Source organism: Ceratotherium simum, chromosome 15, assembly GCF_057802395.1.
Source record: "Ceratotherium simum simum isolate JZ-2026a chromosome 15, ASM5780239v1, whole genome shotgun sequence".
Classification (NCBI taxonomy): domain Eukaryota; kingdom Metazoa; phylum Chordata; class Mammalia; order Perissodactyla; family Rhinocerotidae; genus Ceratotherium; species Ceratotherium simum.
Window position 1 is genome coordinate 21,425,633 of NC_141914.1, and position 19,054 is coordinate 21,444,686.

The following is a 19,054-nucleotide window of genomic DNA, read 5'->3' on the forward strand; positions in this document are numbered from 1 at the left end:
AAGCTGTGCACTATACCAAAGTCTTACACTTGACTTTAAAAGAAAACAAGTTCAAAAAACCTTCAGCACAGAACAAAGTTTTCTTATTTTGTGGAAGGGGCATGAAGCAGGAGTCCTGTTTTTAAAGTATACAACAGCAGACTTCTGATAAAAAAAAGATTGTCGTGGGAGAGAGATTGTGTGTTCTAGTGCTCCGCTTCCCTCCCCACAAGCCCTCCCACCCCCTGGATCTCCCTCAAAGTGAGAATACAATGAGATTGGTTTGTATTTATAGATATTTTACAAGGTTAAATAAGAACAACAACAATAATAAAAAAATTGAACACTAAAATGAACAGGTTTTTTTTCTCTTTTTAATTTTCTTTCCAAACGTGACCAGTGTTGCTGAGTGACACTCAAGTAACTGGTGGTTTCTCCTGTGCAGCTGGCTGCTCGGGACTTGCTCAGGTGGAGTTGGAAGCTGATGCAGAAGCAGCGTTATTGGTCTGTCCACGGTCTCCAGCATTAGCATCTGCAAATCAAAAGCCCCAAGAGAGAGTATGAGCAATGCTCTAAAACCCCAAAGAGAAAAGTACACTGTCTCAACTGTGAACTGTGAGCTGTGTGGTCTTTCAAGCTGTATCTAGAATGTTGTTTTAAGTATGGCCAATACTATGAAATCTGAATTTCTTTCTGCTTAGAACTAAGTCCACACCTTGATCTGGTCTTGGTGCAGGGAAGAGAGTGTCTTTGAATAAATTACAGACTCGGAGCCAGACACCATTTCTGTCAAAGCTCTTGCTATAGCTGGGCTTAGCTGTGCATGAATACTCAGTTGGAGTCTAGCTCACTTGAAAATAAATGAACAATGCACAGCTGGGAAAACTTGCTAAAAATTCTGAGCCATGTTACAATATGCCATTTGCTTAAGTGGGTGAAATGGGTGGGGCAGTGAAAGTAATATGGGTCAGTGTTGATAGGCAGAAGCATTAGGCATAAATCAAATTCATTGCTTGCTTTCTAAGTACAGTCCCTCTTCATTATTCATAGAAATGGAAGACAATCAGCAAAAAAGAAATAACTACTGTAGTACAAATTCACTTATTCAATTCAATAAAGCATCTTACAGTCAAATATCTTGGCACTGAGCTTATTTTGCCTAATCCTTTGGAAATATGTATGACTTGACAACCAACTTTAACCCTCCCACCCCCTTTTTAAGGTCCATTATTATTTCACAGCATCCACTAACGTTTAAGTGGGCATTTGTGTCCAGATTGGCTCTCCATCTTGGGTAGGCAACGGACTGCCGTTTCAGTGGTTAGTCAAGTTGCATCTCTGTCATCCCAGCCATCACAAGTGACTGGGAATATACTGCTGGGCAAATTTTCTCCCCAACACTTCACACTAAGCCCTGAGCAAGAAGAGAGGTAGCTTGACTGGGATGGGCAACTTCCAAAAGCCATCTCCCTAGAAGTCACACCACCCTTGGCCATCAAGGCTGGCAACACCAAAAAACAGACCCACAAGTTTCATCTCTATGGAGACTGTAGCTCTCCCATGTCCTATCATGTGTAGAGTAAACAATGTCATTGTTGAATGCAACATGTGATCCTTGGATCTTTCTACTTTGAATTTTTTCATTAGAGTGAGAAACAAAAGACCCCAAGGACACAAAGGAACTCTTTAACAAGGATTAGCTATTCAGTTTATCATTTTAATGGCCACTCTATAAAAATTTCACTTCTTTTCTAAATTCCTGATTATCCTGCCCTCAAAACAATTTACCCTTACACACATTTAACTCAGACTTTGAGGAAGAAATGTTTATATCTCTGAATTTGAATGGTTATGGTCAATTCATTTAATTTTCTTCAAAACACTTGCAGCTGCTTCTAATCCTGTTTTCATGCAAATAAGTGTATACATTATGCATCAGGGTCCATGCATGAGATTCATATTGACCATGGCATGGAGTCCTATTCACTCATCGGTATGGCACATGGACAGGTGGCAGGAGAGAGGAGATGACATAGAATCTATTCTCCAAAGGCAGATAAGCAGCCTTTTCCAATAATCAGTAAGTAACTGTGTCTAATGCTTCATTCACGACCCCTAGTTTTTCTTGGATAGGCCCTCTTTAGCAGGAGTTTTACTCTCAACGATCATCCAAATTCTGTGCATCAATATCACCTAACATCAATTCCTGTCCAGGCCACAGGTTCCCGTAAACCTTTCTCAAGAAAAACATTCTTTTTCCTAATTTAGGCACAGGCTGCATTAAAAACAACAGTCCAGAGAAAGCCTGAAAGGCCCTAGAGCTATCTCAGAATTATAATGTTCCTCACAAATCCAAGCTCACTGTAGCATTTCCTGTGCTTTGGATGACACTCAGCACCTTGCACGATCATCATCAAACAGCACTTTGCTCTCATCTTCAGCATGTGAAGACGACAGGTAAAACTGTCACATTCTGGTCTTCCCCAGGACTTAAGAGAGTCACCAATCATCAGGAATTGATCTGCTTGACAATGACATCAGCACACATTCCAGCACTGTTAGCAGCTCTGGCCATGGCAGCCATCAGCTACATTGGCAACATCCACCAGAGCTCAAGGATGTGGTACCTAGCCCATGATGTTCATTTGCTCTTTGGCGAAATCCTCTTGAGCTACTATCTGCAGATGTCCTTTCACTGGCTATTACCTGTGAGCTTAGGACATGCCCTAAACTAGTCTCCCTTTCCTTGGATAAATTCAAGGCTGCCTGTATGACCATAATAAAAAGCACAAGCTTTTAAGTGGGCATATAACCAGAAACGAATTCACCTTCTGAACAATAAAATTTGAAAAGGCACTCCTATTCCTCAGGTTTGTAATTTAATGATCTCATATTTTTTCTCTGAATTATTTCCAAATCACTTATGAGTAAAATTTTAACAGCCACTTATTTTGATTACAAATATCCTTGATACCAAAAGTCATAGCACTGTACTCATTCATCAAAAAAAAAAAAACCTTTGCCTAGGGCAATGAACTCCACTTAAAATCAAATTTCCTTGCCAAGAAAAACAGAGTTCCTCTGTTTTTCAGAGGGAGACAAAGGACAGGGAGGAGAAAAGCAAAACAAAAAAACCGTGCGTTCTACAAACTCAATAGGAGCTCCACGGACCGCCCAGCCCACTGACTGAACAAAGCTACATTTCGTCAGTTCTTCTTGGTACATGAGTATTCTGCTCCCACCGTCAATTCTGTAAGCTTATTTTACACAACTGAATTAACATGAGACTTCTATAATAAAAATGTTCATTAATTTAAAATTCTGATAAATTGTCAGTAGATTTGGATGTTTACTGTAATTTCTATAGCTTTTCTTCTCAAACATTCAAACAATAACTCTTTAAAAGCAACAAAGCTCATTTTGATTCTCCTGCATTCCCCCCTTTACATTTGTGTTGGTAAAAGTAATGTTTCCTGGCATTAGGGTTTAAAGGATATGCTCAGATCTTTTGATTATAAAGCATCCAATCCAATGACGAATAATCAAAGACTGACTGTACAGTCTCAAGTAGCTAGTCTTGAGATGTTCCTCTGAAATTCACACTGATATATGATATATCAGAAAGATACTGATACATCTTTCTTAAATCTAATCCAATTCCACAACCTTTATTGAGTCTGAGACCTAGGTGTACAACTTAATAGCTGTGTGATTTTGGAACAAGTTATTTAACGTCCCTACCCCTCAATTTCCTCATCTGTAAAATGGTGATAATACCACCTACCTATGAAATAAGGCCTATGAAGTGCTTAGCATAGTACTTGGCTTATAGTAATTGTTCAATAAATGGAAAGGTGAAAGAGACAACTAAAAATACATACATTTATAGTTTAGTGTGACTACAATAGCCACCATCACTACCACAATAAATATCAGTGGCAGCAGTTAACATCTGAGTGTTTACCAATGTGCCAGACATCACACTAAGTACATTGCAAGCACGTCATTCAGCTCCCCCAGCAACTCCAAGAAATTGGCACAATTATTGCCCTCATTTTACAAATGGGAAAATAGAGGCACAAAGAGATTAAGTAATGTGCCCAAGGTCGCAGAGCTAACACGTGGGAGAGCTGAGCACAGAGGGAGCAGAGAAAAGGAATGATGACCTTCATGAGCAGTAGGGGACAGCAGAAAAGATTTCCTAGCAAAGGAAGAAAAGAGCTTAAGGGGACTTTCATTCAGACCTAACCCCTACATAATCCACTGTGATTTCTAGAAGCCTATTTTTATTATCTTAAAAGGGTTACTACATTAAAATAGATCAGTGAATCTATGATAAGAATTAAAAGTACATTTAGTTATTTTATTTTCTAATTTTCAAACAGTCTATATGGGGTATACAGAGATACAAGTCTTTTAGAAACAACTATGGAGCTGATATTTCACTGACTTCCAAGTTTCCTAGAAGCTGATGCCCATTATCACCCTTCTGATGCTGCTACAAAACAAGCAAACCAAGGATGGACTTGAGGGGGAATGGAGAGAATAATCAGCTTCGGGGGAGGAAGGTATAAGACCATTCTTATACACTGTGGTAGCCACCTTCCAAGATGGCCCCAATCAGTCATGCCTCTTGGTGACCCTGCTCTAATATAGTCCCTTCCCCCAGCGAAGAGGGTTGAATATTGCAGAAATAATGGTGACTTCCAAGGTTAGGACATAAAAGACACTGTGGCTTCCACCCACCTTGTCCTCTTTCTTGGATCACTTGGTCTAGGGGAAGCCAGCTGCCACAATGTGAGACACTCAAGTAGCATGATGGAGAGGTACACATGGTGAGGAACTGAGACCTCCTGCATACAGCCAGCACAGATCTGCTAATCACGTGAATGAGCCATCCTGGAAGCAGATCTTTCAGCCCCAGGCAAGACTTGATGTCTGCAGCCCTGGCTGACATTCTGACTATAACCTCAGGAGAGACCCTGACATAGAACCTGATCCAGCTAGGCTGCTTCTGAATTCCTGACCCACAGAAACTGTGTGAGATAATAAATGTTTACTTGTTTTAAGCTGCTAAATTTGGGGGTATCTTGACGTGTAGCAATAGATAGCTAATACATACATACATGTTAAAGAACTTAAATGCCAGTTAGGGTTTATGCTCACAAGCCCGAGAGAGCACCACTGACCAACTCCCTCTACAAAATTAGGTATGCTCCCAACACACTATATAAGACAAGGAAGACTGCATCAGATGATCAATTGTTTTTTCCCTAATTCTGAGAAGAGTCTATGGGTCTACGGTTTTTGTACTGGATATGAGAAAGGGAATTTGTGCGTGGATTTATTGAAACCAATTTTATTCTGTGTGACTTCAGAAGTAAAAACGACAAGTTGGGCAATCCCACAGTGAAGCCAAGGGTGAAGCCCTAAGGGATCAAGTTCCCAAAAGAGTCCATGAGGCTGTGATTTTTGTCCTCAAGCAAATTTTTATGTGCAAAATTCCATATGTGATATGAATACACTTTTCTAGGAGAAGATCCATAGTTTTTTTCCAGATTCTCAGAGATCTGTAAGAGTCGCTAGATAACTGAGTCATGGATTTGATGGGCAGCTGTCTCAATATTGAGCAAACTGCCCCACCTAGTTGCTCAGGTCATAAACCAAAAGTTCTCAACCTTGATTCTTCACTTTCCCGACCCCCTACATCTAATGCATCAGCAAGTATCCTGTCCATTCTCCCTTCAAATGTGTCTGATCAAATGTGCAAATGAGAACGGGAAGGAGAATGAATGCAGGGTCCCACATTTAAACTGTTGCCAAAGAGTTTAAATAAAAAGAGAATAGAAAATAAGGAAACCAAGTGGGAGGAAAGGACAGGAAAACCTAGGAGCTGGGGCTCCAAAGGCTCTGCCACCATGAATCAGTATTCCAGAAATACGGGTCTATAAAAGTTAAAGGCTTCTAACTGATACACGTGTTCACTATCCGGCCCAGCAGCAATGATGGAAATGTTCTGTCTGCACTCTCTAATAACGTGGCCGCTAGCTACACATGGCTATTTAAATTTACTTGAAATTAAATAAAAATAAAAATTTAGTTCCTTATTTACCCTAAACACATTTCAAGTTCTCAAAAGCTATAAAATCATTATATTTTTAATATTTCTATTATTGACATATTAATAAAAGAGCATATTTCAGACATCAAATCTTTTTTGTGTTTTACATGTACTTTATATTTGGAAACTTTAAGTATATTTTTATTTCCTTAATTATGCTCTCCTAAGCCCATTTTATGTGTTTCTATTCACCAGCTATCCTCTTTCTATAATAGTCAGAAATGTCTCATGACAGGTCAACTCCTCTAAAAGATAAAATTTTGGCAGCCTGGGATATGTTATTTATACTGTGTAGCTAACTCAGGATATTCTGATTCAAGCTGTTCCAAGTGAAAATGCCTCTACTATAAAAATATGTCTTGGATATTAATATTAACTGACACATGAACAAATAAGACCATGACTCAGAGAATCAAAGGTACACCCCAAGCTTATATTTAAACTGAAATCATAATCTACACTCATGAAATCAAAGTATCACCTATACAGAGAAGGACTCAATTTTCATTTTTCTCTTTATAATGTCTACTATGATTTTGACAATTTTGCATGTGTAATAATGAGGGAGAGGGAGGGGAAAAGAAATCCTCCTCAGCAGAGCATCATCACCTCTCTTTTCATGTTATTTTAAGGACAAGGTGTGGTACAAGACATCAAGGTGGCTTCAGTCATTTCAAAAACAGAACTGAAATTCAGATGCCAGTGAGCCAACCAATCCACCAGCAAACCTGGAGGGCTTGTCAACAAGACTGTTTACATTTGATCTGCCAGCAGCAGAGAGATCTTAGCTGCTCTGAGCTCAGGGGCAGAGCACATTTTAATTAAGAGGGTGGGGTGTTCAAGGTAGGGAACTGAAGGCCATGGGGACACAGGAAGGATTTTCATCTTTTAAGTTAAAAGACCTAATTTAGGAATAAAGAATAAGAGAAGACATACGACTATAAGCAGGTGACTTCAAGCAAGGAACTGAGGAACATTAGAAGAACACTCGGAAGAGTGTCTGACAGGACATTCGCCAATTTATTCAAGAAGATTTTACTTTACTTTTGGAGAAGGGGGGAAAACCCAGGTAAAAATTTTGACTTAATAGAAGAGAAAATGTTTTGCATAAAAAGAAACAGTTCCCTAGAAGTGATACTTAGCACTGCTCTGGTGAAAATAATGACTAAGCAGGTTTGACTTTAGGTATCTATATACAAACTCGCCAAGTGAACTTGAAACCCTAAAACAGGGTAGATACAACCTCATTGGTGTCAGTGAATTTGTTAAACTGGCATATGTGGATGGAAGTTTATTACTGCAAACACAGAGCCAATAGGAGGAAATGGGTATAGCACTGTTCCTAAAAAAGACACCCACATTCTCTGGCTACAAAGTTGGCAATGTCTAAAAATTTGCATGTGTGCACAGGCATGCTGCACCTCTTCCCTAATCTGGGCTGGCTAATGTTAAGGTAATGGAGAAACAGAAAAATATGTGCACTGCCAATGGGCATTGTAGACTGGGACAAGCTTTCTGGAAGGCAATTTGACAATATGTATCAAAAACTTAAAAATTCTTCATATCTTTTGACTTGGCAATTCTACTTCTAAAAACTGAGATACAACCCAAATGTCCAAGAACAAGGAATTAAGTTAAATAAATTATAGTACAGGCTTAGAATACTATATAGTCATAAAGTCCCATCCCCCAAATAGCATAAGCCCGTTAAAAAAAAAAGTATGTCTCTCTGTCCATTCATAAATAGACTAAAACATAAAATAATGTTACTTTTGTTTACCTTTGGAAGTGAGAATATGGGAAATTTTTATTTTTTAAAATAACTATATATTACATCTTCAATAGAGAAAAATTCCTGTGTTTTTTTTTTTTAAGTTGTATACTTTTATGAAATTCCACATACATTTGGGTTAAAGATAAAGAGAAAACACAAAGGACAAGGTTAGGAAAAAGAACACTTGAGGGCATAAAACTAGACAGGAGATGGATACAGCTTTCCCAATGCACACTGTAAAAGTGGCAGAGACAAAGGATAATAGTACTTAGGGAGAGGACGAAGGGATGGTAACTGTCATTTTGGAAAATAAGCATTTGATACACTGACCTAATTTAACATTTTATCTCTCAAAATCAGTGGAAACAAATAAACAATGGGAGAAATTATTCTGGGTTTAATTCCGCCCAACTAGAAAGAATTGGCTGGTGATGCAGAAGATGATAGGAATTCTGGGGTAAAAATAACTGTACTAGTAAGGAAAGGGGGTCGCCGGCCCTGGCTAAATCTGAACCATGACTTTAGCAAAATGGATTTCAAAAAGTTCAGAGGACAAATAGGTATGATTGTCTTCAAAAGGGGCTAATAATTGACAAGAAATAGAAAATTATAAAAAACAAAATTCTGACCAAGCGATTGTAAATAATCTCAATGCCTAGTAAACAGAAATGAACCAAAGAAACCAACTAACAGGGTTTTCTCTGATGAGCTCATAATTTAAAAAACATATAACTTCTAGAAGAAGGGCACATATCTAAGGAAGAATAGAAAATAACAATGTGAACCTGTAAGAATAGGCCAGATTTGGTTTAAATAGGGTAACAGCAAAAGGTTTTCAAAGCAAGATCACGAAAAGTTAAGCCCCCTGACCAGGTAAAAAGACAGAGAAGACAGACCTTGTCCAACTCCTATTATGATTCCCTTTTCTGTTAGAAGGGTTTTCAACCTGGAAAGGATATAACAAAAATCCTAATAAACAAAATGCAGCCCAAGGAAGGTGAGGGCAATCTACACATTTTAAATGTCTTTAAATCCAGAATCTATAGTCCAATAAACAAATTCTAAAATGGATTACAGAAATTCACAGTTTACAAATATTTAGGCACTAGAAATTTCCTAAGTCTTAAAAAAAAAAAAGTTAAATTTCCATCTTTGATAGAGTTACTTTATTGACGGAAAAAATCTGAAAGTTTTCTTGACAACAGCAAAGCATTTTACAAAGTTTTTCATAACATTATTACATAAATGACTATTGCAAGGTTGGTCTGCAGCTAAGCAAACTACAAGAGGGGTAACCAATCACTCAGAATGATCACTCAGAATTGCCACCAGAATAATCTCTAGTAAGCCTTGCCCAGTCTCATTAATTTATTTTATCAGTAATTTCAGTAATGGCAAAAAAACGTCTAGTAGGCCCTGGCTTGTCCTTGATATATTTTATTAGTTGCTTGGATAAAGGCAAAAAATTGATCTGTTTATGAAATGTGCAGATGATATATAATTGTATAGAAAACCTAAAACCCTGACACTTTAGAATATATTCAGGGTTAGGATTTAAAATCTTCAGTAGTATGGAGGGCTTGTTAGCCATCATTACAATTTGAATGACTTTTGCATGTTAAGGATTGGGTTGGTTCTATATAACCCCAGAGTAGGATCACTGAATGGAAGAAGGTATAGGGGGACAAATTTCAGAGTGAAAAAAGGATAAACCTTCTAAGAGAGTGATACAAAGATGGAATGTGCTCATTCTTGCAGTTACTGAATATACATAAGCTTAGGATAGATGACTAGTTCTCAACAGACAATAAGAGAGGTGAACTGAAATCAGTGGTTTTCAAATTGGTTTTAATAGCAGACCCATTGCACTGAAAGAAATCTTACCCAGAAGACTGATGTACAAAACAGATGAAGAGAGAAAACTGCTCTAGTTGAAATTCCCTACCACATTTCACACTTAACTCATCTAGCATTGGACCAGATGATCTCTAAAGTGGTTGATATGTGACTAGTAAAATTACAACTTCTCAAGATTTATTATTCTAGATGGTCTAGATAAATGGTCTTCCAAATGAAGTGAATGAGAGGATCTATTGGGGGTGTGGAGAAAATCAGAATTTATATATAATAAAAATCAAAATGAGAAATTATACTTTATGGACTGAGAGTAGTACGTGTAATTTTCAACAGTTTTTCATGTCAATCAGAGCCACGATCAACTATAATGCTCCCAGCTACTGAGGTATTTTAAAAACAATTTAAAAAGAATGTGAAATTTTTTGAGGAAAAAAAAAAAAATCAACATCTGTACCCATTAATTTAAAACAACTGTTTTAATTTTTGTATACCTCTGTCTAGTCCCTATCCACATTGTTGGCACAATTACCAACATGGTAAGATTTTTGGATTTTCTCCACATAAATTAAGACAGTTCCACAAATGTCTACAAGCTTCATTACAATTGTTTTTTTATGGTTAAATAAAAATGGAGATTCTATAATGTATTGAAACAATTTCCTAGTGTTGATCATTTAGATCAGATTGGTTCTCCTTTTTGTTATTATATAATTATTCTTATTCCTATCTCTGTACATGGTAGCTTTTTTTCTTCTATTAGATGTACTTAAAGTTAAGATTCCTAAGATTCCTAAGATTAGTGAACTAAAAAGTATGAACTCTGATGGCTCTTGTTATACACAGCAATGCTGTCAGCAGGGCTTACTCAGCTCACCTGCAGTCACTATCTGAACTCTGAACACAACACTGGCTAAGCACTCTGTACACTTTATATCTTCCTTCTCACAACTCTATGCAGTGGGTATTTACTATTCCTGACTTATGAATAAGAAAACTGAACCTAAGAGAGACAACAGGGAGTATGTATATTTTAAGGTCTTATTAAAGAATGTAATTGTCAACTTCTTATTTAAAATATATATACACATATATACATACAGGAGCCTCTAATGTCATACAGTCGACCCCTTCATCTAGATCAGCATTTCCTGAGGTATGTTTGGTGACACACTTGGCCCTCACTACTTTAGCCCTGAAGAAAACTATTTTCCTTTAACTATATTGTGATGTTATACCTTTGGCTTACACTGATGGGCACTTAAAATATCCACATAAACTCACTATTACAATTATTGTTGGGATAGTGACAAGAACTTCATTTACTCTCTCTCTGATGTACCAAATCTGAGGCCCTCAGGGAGAAAGACTTCTCAAACAGCAGGGCCAGAAACACTTTGCTTCTCCTAAGCCACCAGTGGGCTTTTTATCTAATGAACAATGGGAAATTTTAACAAATAACATTTCTTTGTTTACTTTAGCCACTAGGAAGCTCAGAGCAATATCTGAAATCCTCTTTGGCAACTATTAAAATACTCAAGGCACGCATTTCTCTAAATTAATTCTAGCTCCACCCTCAGCCTACTATTCCTCTATTAAATTCCTTATACCCTGATTTACTTCAACTTTGAAGTAAACTCTCAGGATCAAAGTCCAATGTCAGTTTCCATATTTATGTTGAAATCTGATTTCAATAGCTATAAGAATATACACGTAGCAATGAAATATTTTTTTTTTGGTAACTGCTAACTGCTGTAACCCGTAGCAAAGCAACATAAAAATCAGCCAGAGCTGATTACAACCTGAGCTGTAACCTGGGATACCATGTGGGCATTTTTTTTTTTTTTGGTAGACAAGATCTAGTCACATTCTGATCTGAATCTTAGTTAAATGTATCTGCATTGCAGTTTTAGCCCTTTGAAATGATTAAACTATACCAATCTATATTTTATACTTGTTGAAAATTTGCCTCGCTAGTATACTAATATAATTTACATTCAGGATGATGGAACTAACATGAATTATCTTCAATAATATTACATTTGTACAGATTGCTTTCTGCTATAAACATCTCATTTGATATATATTAATCAAGAAATTATATGGAAAGTATGACCTCTAAAATAAAAACTCAGGTGAGAGAATTTAACACTATAATAAGATATTTACACCTTACATATAAAGTATTTATGAGGTCCTTTTGTTTTGTGCTTTTTGGAAATAAAGCAACATTTTATTCACATTTATTCACTTGGCTGTGCTATGTTTTTGATATTTGGAAGGTATTAAATGTTCACATGCATCAAATGAAATAAAATGGAGGTAATCATGTCTTTTTTAAAAAACAGAATATGTTTTTATGGAAGAGATTCATGTGTTCTCACCTGAGGCTGCTGTGGCATTTGTAGGGGTTGAAGCAGCTGCTTGAATCCGAGCATGAGGAGGAATAAGGATGGTAGCTAGAGGTGGATTACTCGACAGTTCTAGAGAAAAGGTAAGACACATATGTTAGAGCCCACTCTTAACTTTGTATGTGAAACTACTTTACTGGTAACAATAAACATAAGATACTCCATTAAAACACTGGTTTAGGGGCCGGCCCCCTGGCGTAGCGGTTAAGTGCGTGTGCTCCACTGCTGGCGGCCTGGGTTCGGATTCTGGGCGCGCACCGATGCACCGCTTGTCAGGCCATGCTGTGGCGGTGTCTCACATAAAGTGGAAGAAGATCGGCACGGATGTTAGCTCAGGGCCAGTCTTCCTCAGCAAAAAGAGGAGGATTGGCATAGATGTTAGCTCAGGGCTGATCTTCCTCACAAAAAAAAAACAAAAAAAACCACTGGTTTAACAGAAAAAAAAAGACATGCTAAACCTACATCTGTTAAACCTACTAGCTAAATCAATGAGCTAGTAATCAACTCATAGAGAAAGCCCACAGAAATGTGATACATAACAAAGGCACCATCTGCTAAAATTAGAATATGTCTGAGAACTAAAGATATCTTGGGGAAAGATATTGGCTGAAAGTTTGAGAATAAGCATACTAATAAGATACATTTCCATCTTTCATTAACGTAAATACACTAGGTTTTCCCATACTACTCTGACAATATTTGATTACAGGAATTGAGGGTGATGGTGTCATAGAAAAGAGAATATGACTATAGTCTGTGTGTCTGTATGTGTATGCATGCATAAACCAACCCACCCAATTGTTTGTGAGCCAATGACAGATAAGATCTATCCAAACACTAGTGGAAACAGGATAGAACAAACATCTGTTTAAAGTCTCATTGCTTTTATTTAAAAAAAGAAATGTCCTGGGGCCAGCCCTGCGGCCCAGTGGTTAAGTTTGGAGCACTCTGCTTTGGCGGCCCAGGTTCACTTCCCAGGCGTGGACCTACACCACTTGCAGGGGACCATGCTGTGGTGGCAACCCACACACAAAATAGAGGAAGACTGGGAACAGATGTTAGCTCAGAGTGAGTCTTCCTCAGCAAAAAAAAAAAAAAAAAAGTATTCACTCTATTTTGTTTTTTAACTCAGTAATATTGTACATACACAAGCTTGTACATTAAGTGTTCATTTTCACTGTAATAAGTGTTGCAAGTTGAAGGAATAATTATATGACCACACTGGCTACAGGAAGATGTTATCCTCTGAGCTACAGCATATATTTTGACAATTCACAGATGTGGCGTGGAATAAAAAAAGTTAGAAAATAGCGGCTTTTTAAAAAATTAAAGTAAAATTCACATAACTTAAAATTAACCATTTTAAGGTGTACAATCTAGTGGCATCTAGTATATTCACAATGTTGTCCATCACCTCTATCTAGTTTCAAAACATTTTAATCATGCCAAAAGGAAACCTTTAAGCAGTCACTCCCCATTTGTCCCTCCCTCCAGCTCTAGCAAGGGAAACAGTGTTTTAATGTAGTAGTTTAAAAATGTTTTCTGGTGCGAAGTCCCTGCTAATATTGACTTACTCAACTTGGTACCTACATATCTAAATGTTGTACTAAATGATACCAGATTGTGGTAAAAAGAAACAAGCTGATGCCAAGATATATGAAAAATGAATGGGAGGAAAAGCTTAAAACTGAGAGAAAACTACTCATTATCTTTTCCCCTTAAATGAGAAGACTTAGGTCAGCTCATCAAATAGACAGTTGGAAAACCACTGCCCTAATGATCAGGTTCAAAGAGGTGCTATTTTCTCATAATCAGCTTTAGTAGCTGTTTTGCTTCTCACTGAGGAACAGGAAGATCCTACGTGGTTTTCCTTCTGGTAAGTCCAATTTTAACCTACAATCTTATACCTAGGAAAGCAAGAGAAGCCCAGTTGCCGTTGACTGATGATTTTATCGTTCTAGAATAAAAATTAATGCAGGATGTGGTAGTTACTCCTCATTAACCTAAAAGAAAATCAAATTTACCATCCCAATTAAGATTAAAATCTGCTAAAATAGAACCGCTTTTTAAAAATCCAACCATTTATCTACCTACCCACACCCCCTTCCATCTAACAATACTGAGTATAAAACAGTAAGTTAGGTCCCAAGATAGAGGGAGAAAAAGAAAACTATCTTTGTCTGATCAACAGAAATAGAAAATAGAAAGACAAGTGCACAAACAAGCTGGCAAAAAAGGCATTCAACCTATTCAGAATAGAGGCACTTTTAAATTAAAAGATCTCTATGCACAAGTGCCCCACACCTACAAGAAAATCTAAAAAAGGAAAAGATAACCAGAGATTTTAATGTAAGACATTTTGACAAAGCTAGTAATCTTTAAAATAAATTGAATAACAGTAGTTTGTGGTCATTTTACTTATGGCCCAAGCTGCCCATTTCCTCCCATTCATTTACTCTCTTTTACCAGATCACCTATTTTCTGCATATCTGCATGCCCAGTTGTGTCTTATTCTGGGTAAGGATATGTGTACACACACACACACACACACACACACACACACAGAGGTGCACAGCTTGAAAAAAAAAATCCTTTTTCCCTAGGTAGTAGACAGTCATCTTGGCCTTGGGAAGGGGGAGAGGGTAACTAACAGAGGAATAAAAAGGGAAAATGAAGAAAATAAGGAGACAAGAAAAGGAGAAGCTCTGAGATCTTGGAGACTTTGCCACAACCAAAGACACAGGGGAGAGTAAGTAAAGTCCACAAAACAACTAAAAATACCAGGTTCTTAACCTAGAGTCGCCAGTGAGTGGCCTTTGTGGGGAAGGGAGGGGTGAGATTTTTGTTAACTTTTGTTAAGTCAAACATCCTAAAAGTCAAGGAATTTTAAACTGGACAATCACTTACAGTTCTACATCCCTCCAACCTCTATACCCCATTGTCTTTCTCTTCCTTAATTATAGGCATTCCTTAGGGTCCACTGCTGTCCATCTACTAGCTCTTCTCTACTTTGGAGAGCTTGTTAACTGTTATAGCTTTTGCCTGTCTGAATGAGAAAGCCTCCTTGTACTCTTGCTATAGTCCTGTTCTCTATACTACAAGTCTGTCCCTTTTGTGGGGACAGACTATGGGTACTTCCATGGAGGCTGTCACAATTAGTCCAAAATGGCTGTAAGTGTTTTCTGCTCACAACAATTACGACCTACTCCCAATCTCCCTGTCTATCCATAGCAATAAGTTAGTAAGGAAACTGAGGCAATGAGTGTGGACTTAAACTACAGTGAAAGAATGCAAAAAAGGACGGCATCTTGGAGGGCAGACACAGCAAAGCAACAGAATTTTTCAGGATCAGGGAGAGTGCAAGTATTCTTAAAGGCAGAGAATAAGGTGTGTAGAAGAGACTGAAAACGAAAAGTAAACTAATATTTATTTACTAAATATGTGTGGTAGGCTTGAGAGTAGGACGATAATTAAGGGAACAAGAAGGTCCATAATACTGAAGTGGGGCTAGCTTTAGAAAAGTAAGAGGTAGGAAGGATAAGACAGAGACTGTGTTACCGCAGAGACATGGTTCAAAACAACATGGCAACAGGTTCCAGAAGGTTTTAGAAAAGTTAATGCATGACAAGGATTTCTTCAACCAAGTGCAGATGCCATGAAAACTATTCATCAAAAAATCACATAGTAGTTTATCAGAAAATATTAAGAATGTTTTGATGGTGTATCACATTATGTGCTCCACAATCAAACCTTGTAATGCATAATTTAAAGAAAAGCAAAATGAATTTAAAAATAGGTATCAATAAACAAATCAAGATAGATATCAATCAACCAAAGGTTAACCAAATTCATGTAACTAAAATTTGCTGCACTGTTGTTTATACTGCAAACTATGGAAGAAAAATTCCCAGGAACAGACAAACAATAAACTCAACCATAACTAACCACCTAATAAAGCAATCTTTTTAACTAAAACAAAACAAAAGCTAAATCTAGCTGACAAAGACTGGAGTTTTCCTTAATCTAAAGTTTCTATTCTTCCAAATATAAGATTTTCAAAATTAAAGATAAGAAGGAGCAGGTGAAAAACTTTCCTACGGGGCAGGGGGCGGGGAATAGGGCATATACGTGTGTTCAAACAGTGTAGTGTGAAAGGCGAGGATAAATTTTAGAACAGCAACAATGTGTTAACCAGAGAAGAAATCAACCCCTCTGTTGACTAGACCTACTCTTAACAGTGATGTAATAAGATACCAGTCACCAGGGAGAAGGGAATGTTCTTCCTTTGTTAGCTTCGAAGGAGTTAAACCTGCAGATCCCCCGAAAGGAGTCACTGAAAGAGGCAGACTTTCCTTTTCTTCTACAAGTGGTTTGAGGTCTTCATGTGTGCATCAGGCCTCTTATGTATATATGAAAGTTGCCAGTGGTTGTCTGTATAATTAAACTATTTCCCTTCATTCACAAAAAGGTTTAAACAATTTAACAATGGCACGCCCATTTCATTTGTGTAGTTGTTTGAGCAATAATTCCAATGCTAGAATGGTACACCTTGATCTCACACATTACTGAATTCTGATGTTGCTTATTTGGATATTTTTTTTTAGATAAACAAGTAACACCATCATAACTGCTTCTCTCCTCTAGTAACAATTTCAAAGTGCCCAGAAAATCCCTGATGAAGATTCTAACACTGACTATATATTCTATACTCATTCAGAAAATTAAACAAATACTACTAAAAAATTAAACAAATACTAATTAGAAGATCAGACAAATAGTAAATAAATATAAGGCTTACTCCTGCTACTTGGTGATACTGGCGATGTTTCGTGTGAGGACTACATGATAGCTGCACAAACCTGCAATTACTTCGCCTTGGAACTGCCCTAGAGGGAGCATCACAATTTATATCAGTCACCCAAAAATGTCTGAATGTGTTAATGTGATATATTTTAGAAGTTACCTAGCAAAATGTTAGTATTTTAAAAGTTCTGGTGATTAAAAAGAATAAGCTTTAATAACCTAAAAATCTTATACTCAGAACTCCATTCTTGATGAAGCGTAATAAATGTAGCATTTCTCTGAGTTTTTATTCAACTAAAAATAATCTTTTGGGGCATTTAAAAATAATGCTGCTAATATTCTGAATTCTGGGGGAATCAGTCTGAGTTTTTCTGTATCCATTTATACCTCGATTTTACATATCTTACCCTATTGTGGTCTATGTTTTTAGCTTTATTTCTCATTTTTTCTTTGTCTTTCTCGAGTCAATTCGTTTTTATAATCAGAATTTTGAAGCTGGTAGTGTACTTGAATATTCTTTACTCCAACTCCCCAATTTTTTTAAGTGAGGAAACTCAGACACAGTGTCTTGGCCAAGGTCTACAACTAGAGATTGGGAACTAGACTTTAGGTCTGACTTGTCTCCTTCCATATGCAACATTGCATATCTTTATTGCTGTGATTATATATCACATACCACCAGTGTTCTGGTCTTCCTGGAAGTGTATCTGTTCAAACTACACACAGAACTTTAAGTCAAGATATTAGTTTTTGATTGTTTGTTCCTATACCATTCTACATTCTTCCCAGTAGTTTGGCCAAAGCAGCAGAAGGAACCAAATAATCTCAGGGAAAATGACAATAATTCTCATAAACAATAATTTAGATCCTAAAATCTTGAATGTAGTCAACATTATTGGTCATTAGTACTCTAGATGCCTAAACTAAAACTTACTCCTTGCCCTTTTTAGCACACTCATGAATTTTTCTCAAGCTCTCCTTGCAGTGTTTTTCCATTGGTTTAGCATTTCAATACCTACAAGAGTACAGCTTGCTTACCTAGAAAATGTATGCTTCTAGATTATTTATAAAATATTAAAGAATAACTTTGACATCAATTCCTTTGATAAATATGAACAGCTCCACCTCTCTTTAATTAATCAGAATAATCCACTTATTTATACCCAAATTTCCTGAAGTCCATGTCTTATAAAGACCTTTTATAGCCATTTTCACTCAAAAGAACACAACAGAAAAGAGGGATACCCTGTAAAAGGTTTACAGTTTAGTTTAAAAAAAATTTAGGGGCACTACAAATTAAGAGTAGTTTATAAGTTTCACTTTGTGATTTGATTCATATCCTACATATAAATCAAGAGTTCCTATCTTATGTAAATTTATCTCTGCTATTGTAAATTATAATATGTCTAAAAACCAAAAGCTCCAAATCAGCACTTATAGTAATTTGAGAGTGTCGAAAGGTACTTCATCACCTCAGGTAGTTGAAATACTGTGCCCCCTTTAGATGCAGCCGAGGATAAGGCAGACCAGAAGAAAATGCCGAGGACACAGAAAGGCAGATAAGCAGATGGGCTGACCTTATTTATGTGTATCACTATTTTATAATAGGAAAATTAGTTTAAAATTCATTGCAACAAAGATCATGGAATCTCCTAATTATCATAAATAATGAATTACAATAAATTTTATAAATAAGTAGACTACTGCTCTCAAATGAAGAAGTATATAACCCTCTGATGAGCTGGGCTTCCAGAACACTTCCATTTGTTGCCCATTCCCAACTTGTTCTCAATCCCGTTTTCATCACTTCCTATTCTGGAACACATTCCTACACTCTTAAAAATCTCTTTCTCTGATCCTTTTCCCATTTCCTTTTGTTTTCTCTTACTCATCTTTTTACTGTCCTTTTTTTTCACTTGCTTTCTGAAACCACTTTTCTATTTCATCATCTGCTTTCCTCATGTCCACATACTCTTGCCCCGTACCATAAAACACCCAGAGTCTGCCTGAGTTTGCATGTTGCTCTCTGGCTGCCCCAAATATCCTATTTTAACTTTCATTTAAGCAATTCCTCCTTCTTCTGGCCTAGTCAGTAAGTTACCACTCCTCCTT

The 19,054-nt window shown here is 37.0% G+C and overlaps 1 protein-coding gene across 2 annotated transcripts in view; it reads right to left on the reverse strand.

The window, feature by feature from the left end:
• Nucleotides 1-333: 333 nt before the first annotated feature.
• GSK3B (glycogen synthase kinase 3 beta) overlaps nucleotides 334-19,054 on the reverse strand; it is a 199,096-nt gene continuing 180,375 nt past the window's right edge. For both annotated transcript variants that reach the window (XM_004436530.3, XM_004436531.3), the window contains 2 exons: nucleotides 12,113-12,211; nucleotides 334-511 (listed from right to left, as the gene is read on the reverse strand). In XM_004436530.3, the coding sequence (XP_004436587.1) occupies nucleotides 444-511; nucleotides 12,113-12,211 (167 nt within the window). In that variant the 3' untranslated portion in view covers nucleotides 334-443. The remainder of the gene's footprint in view (nucleotides 512-12,112; nucleotides 12,212-19,054) is intronic.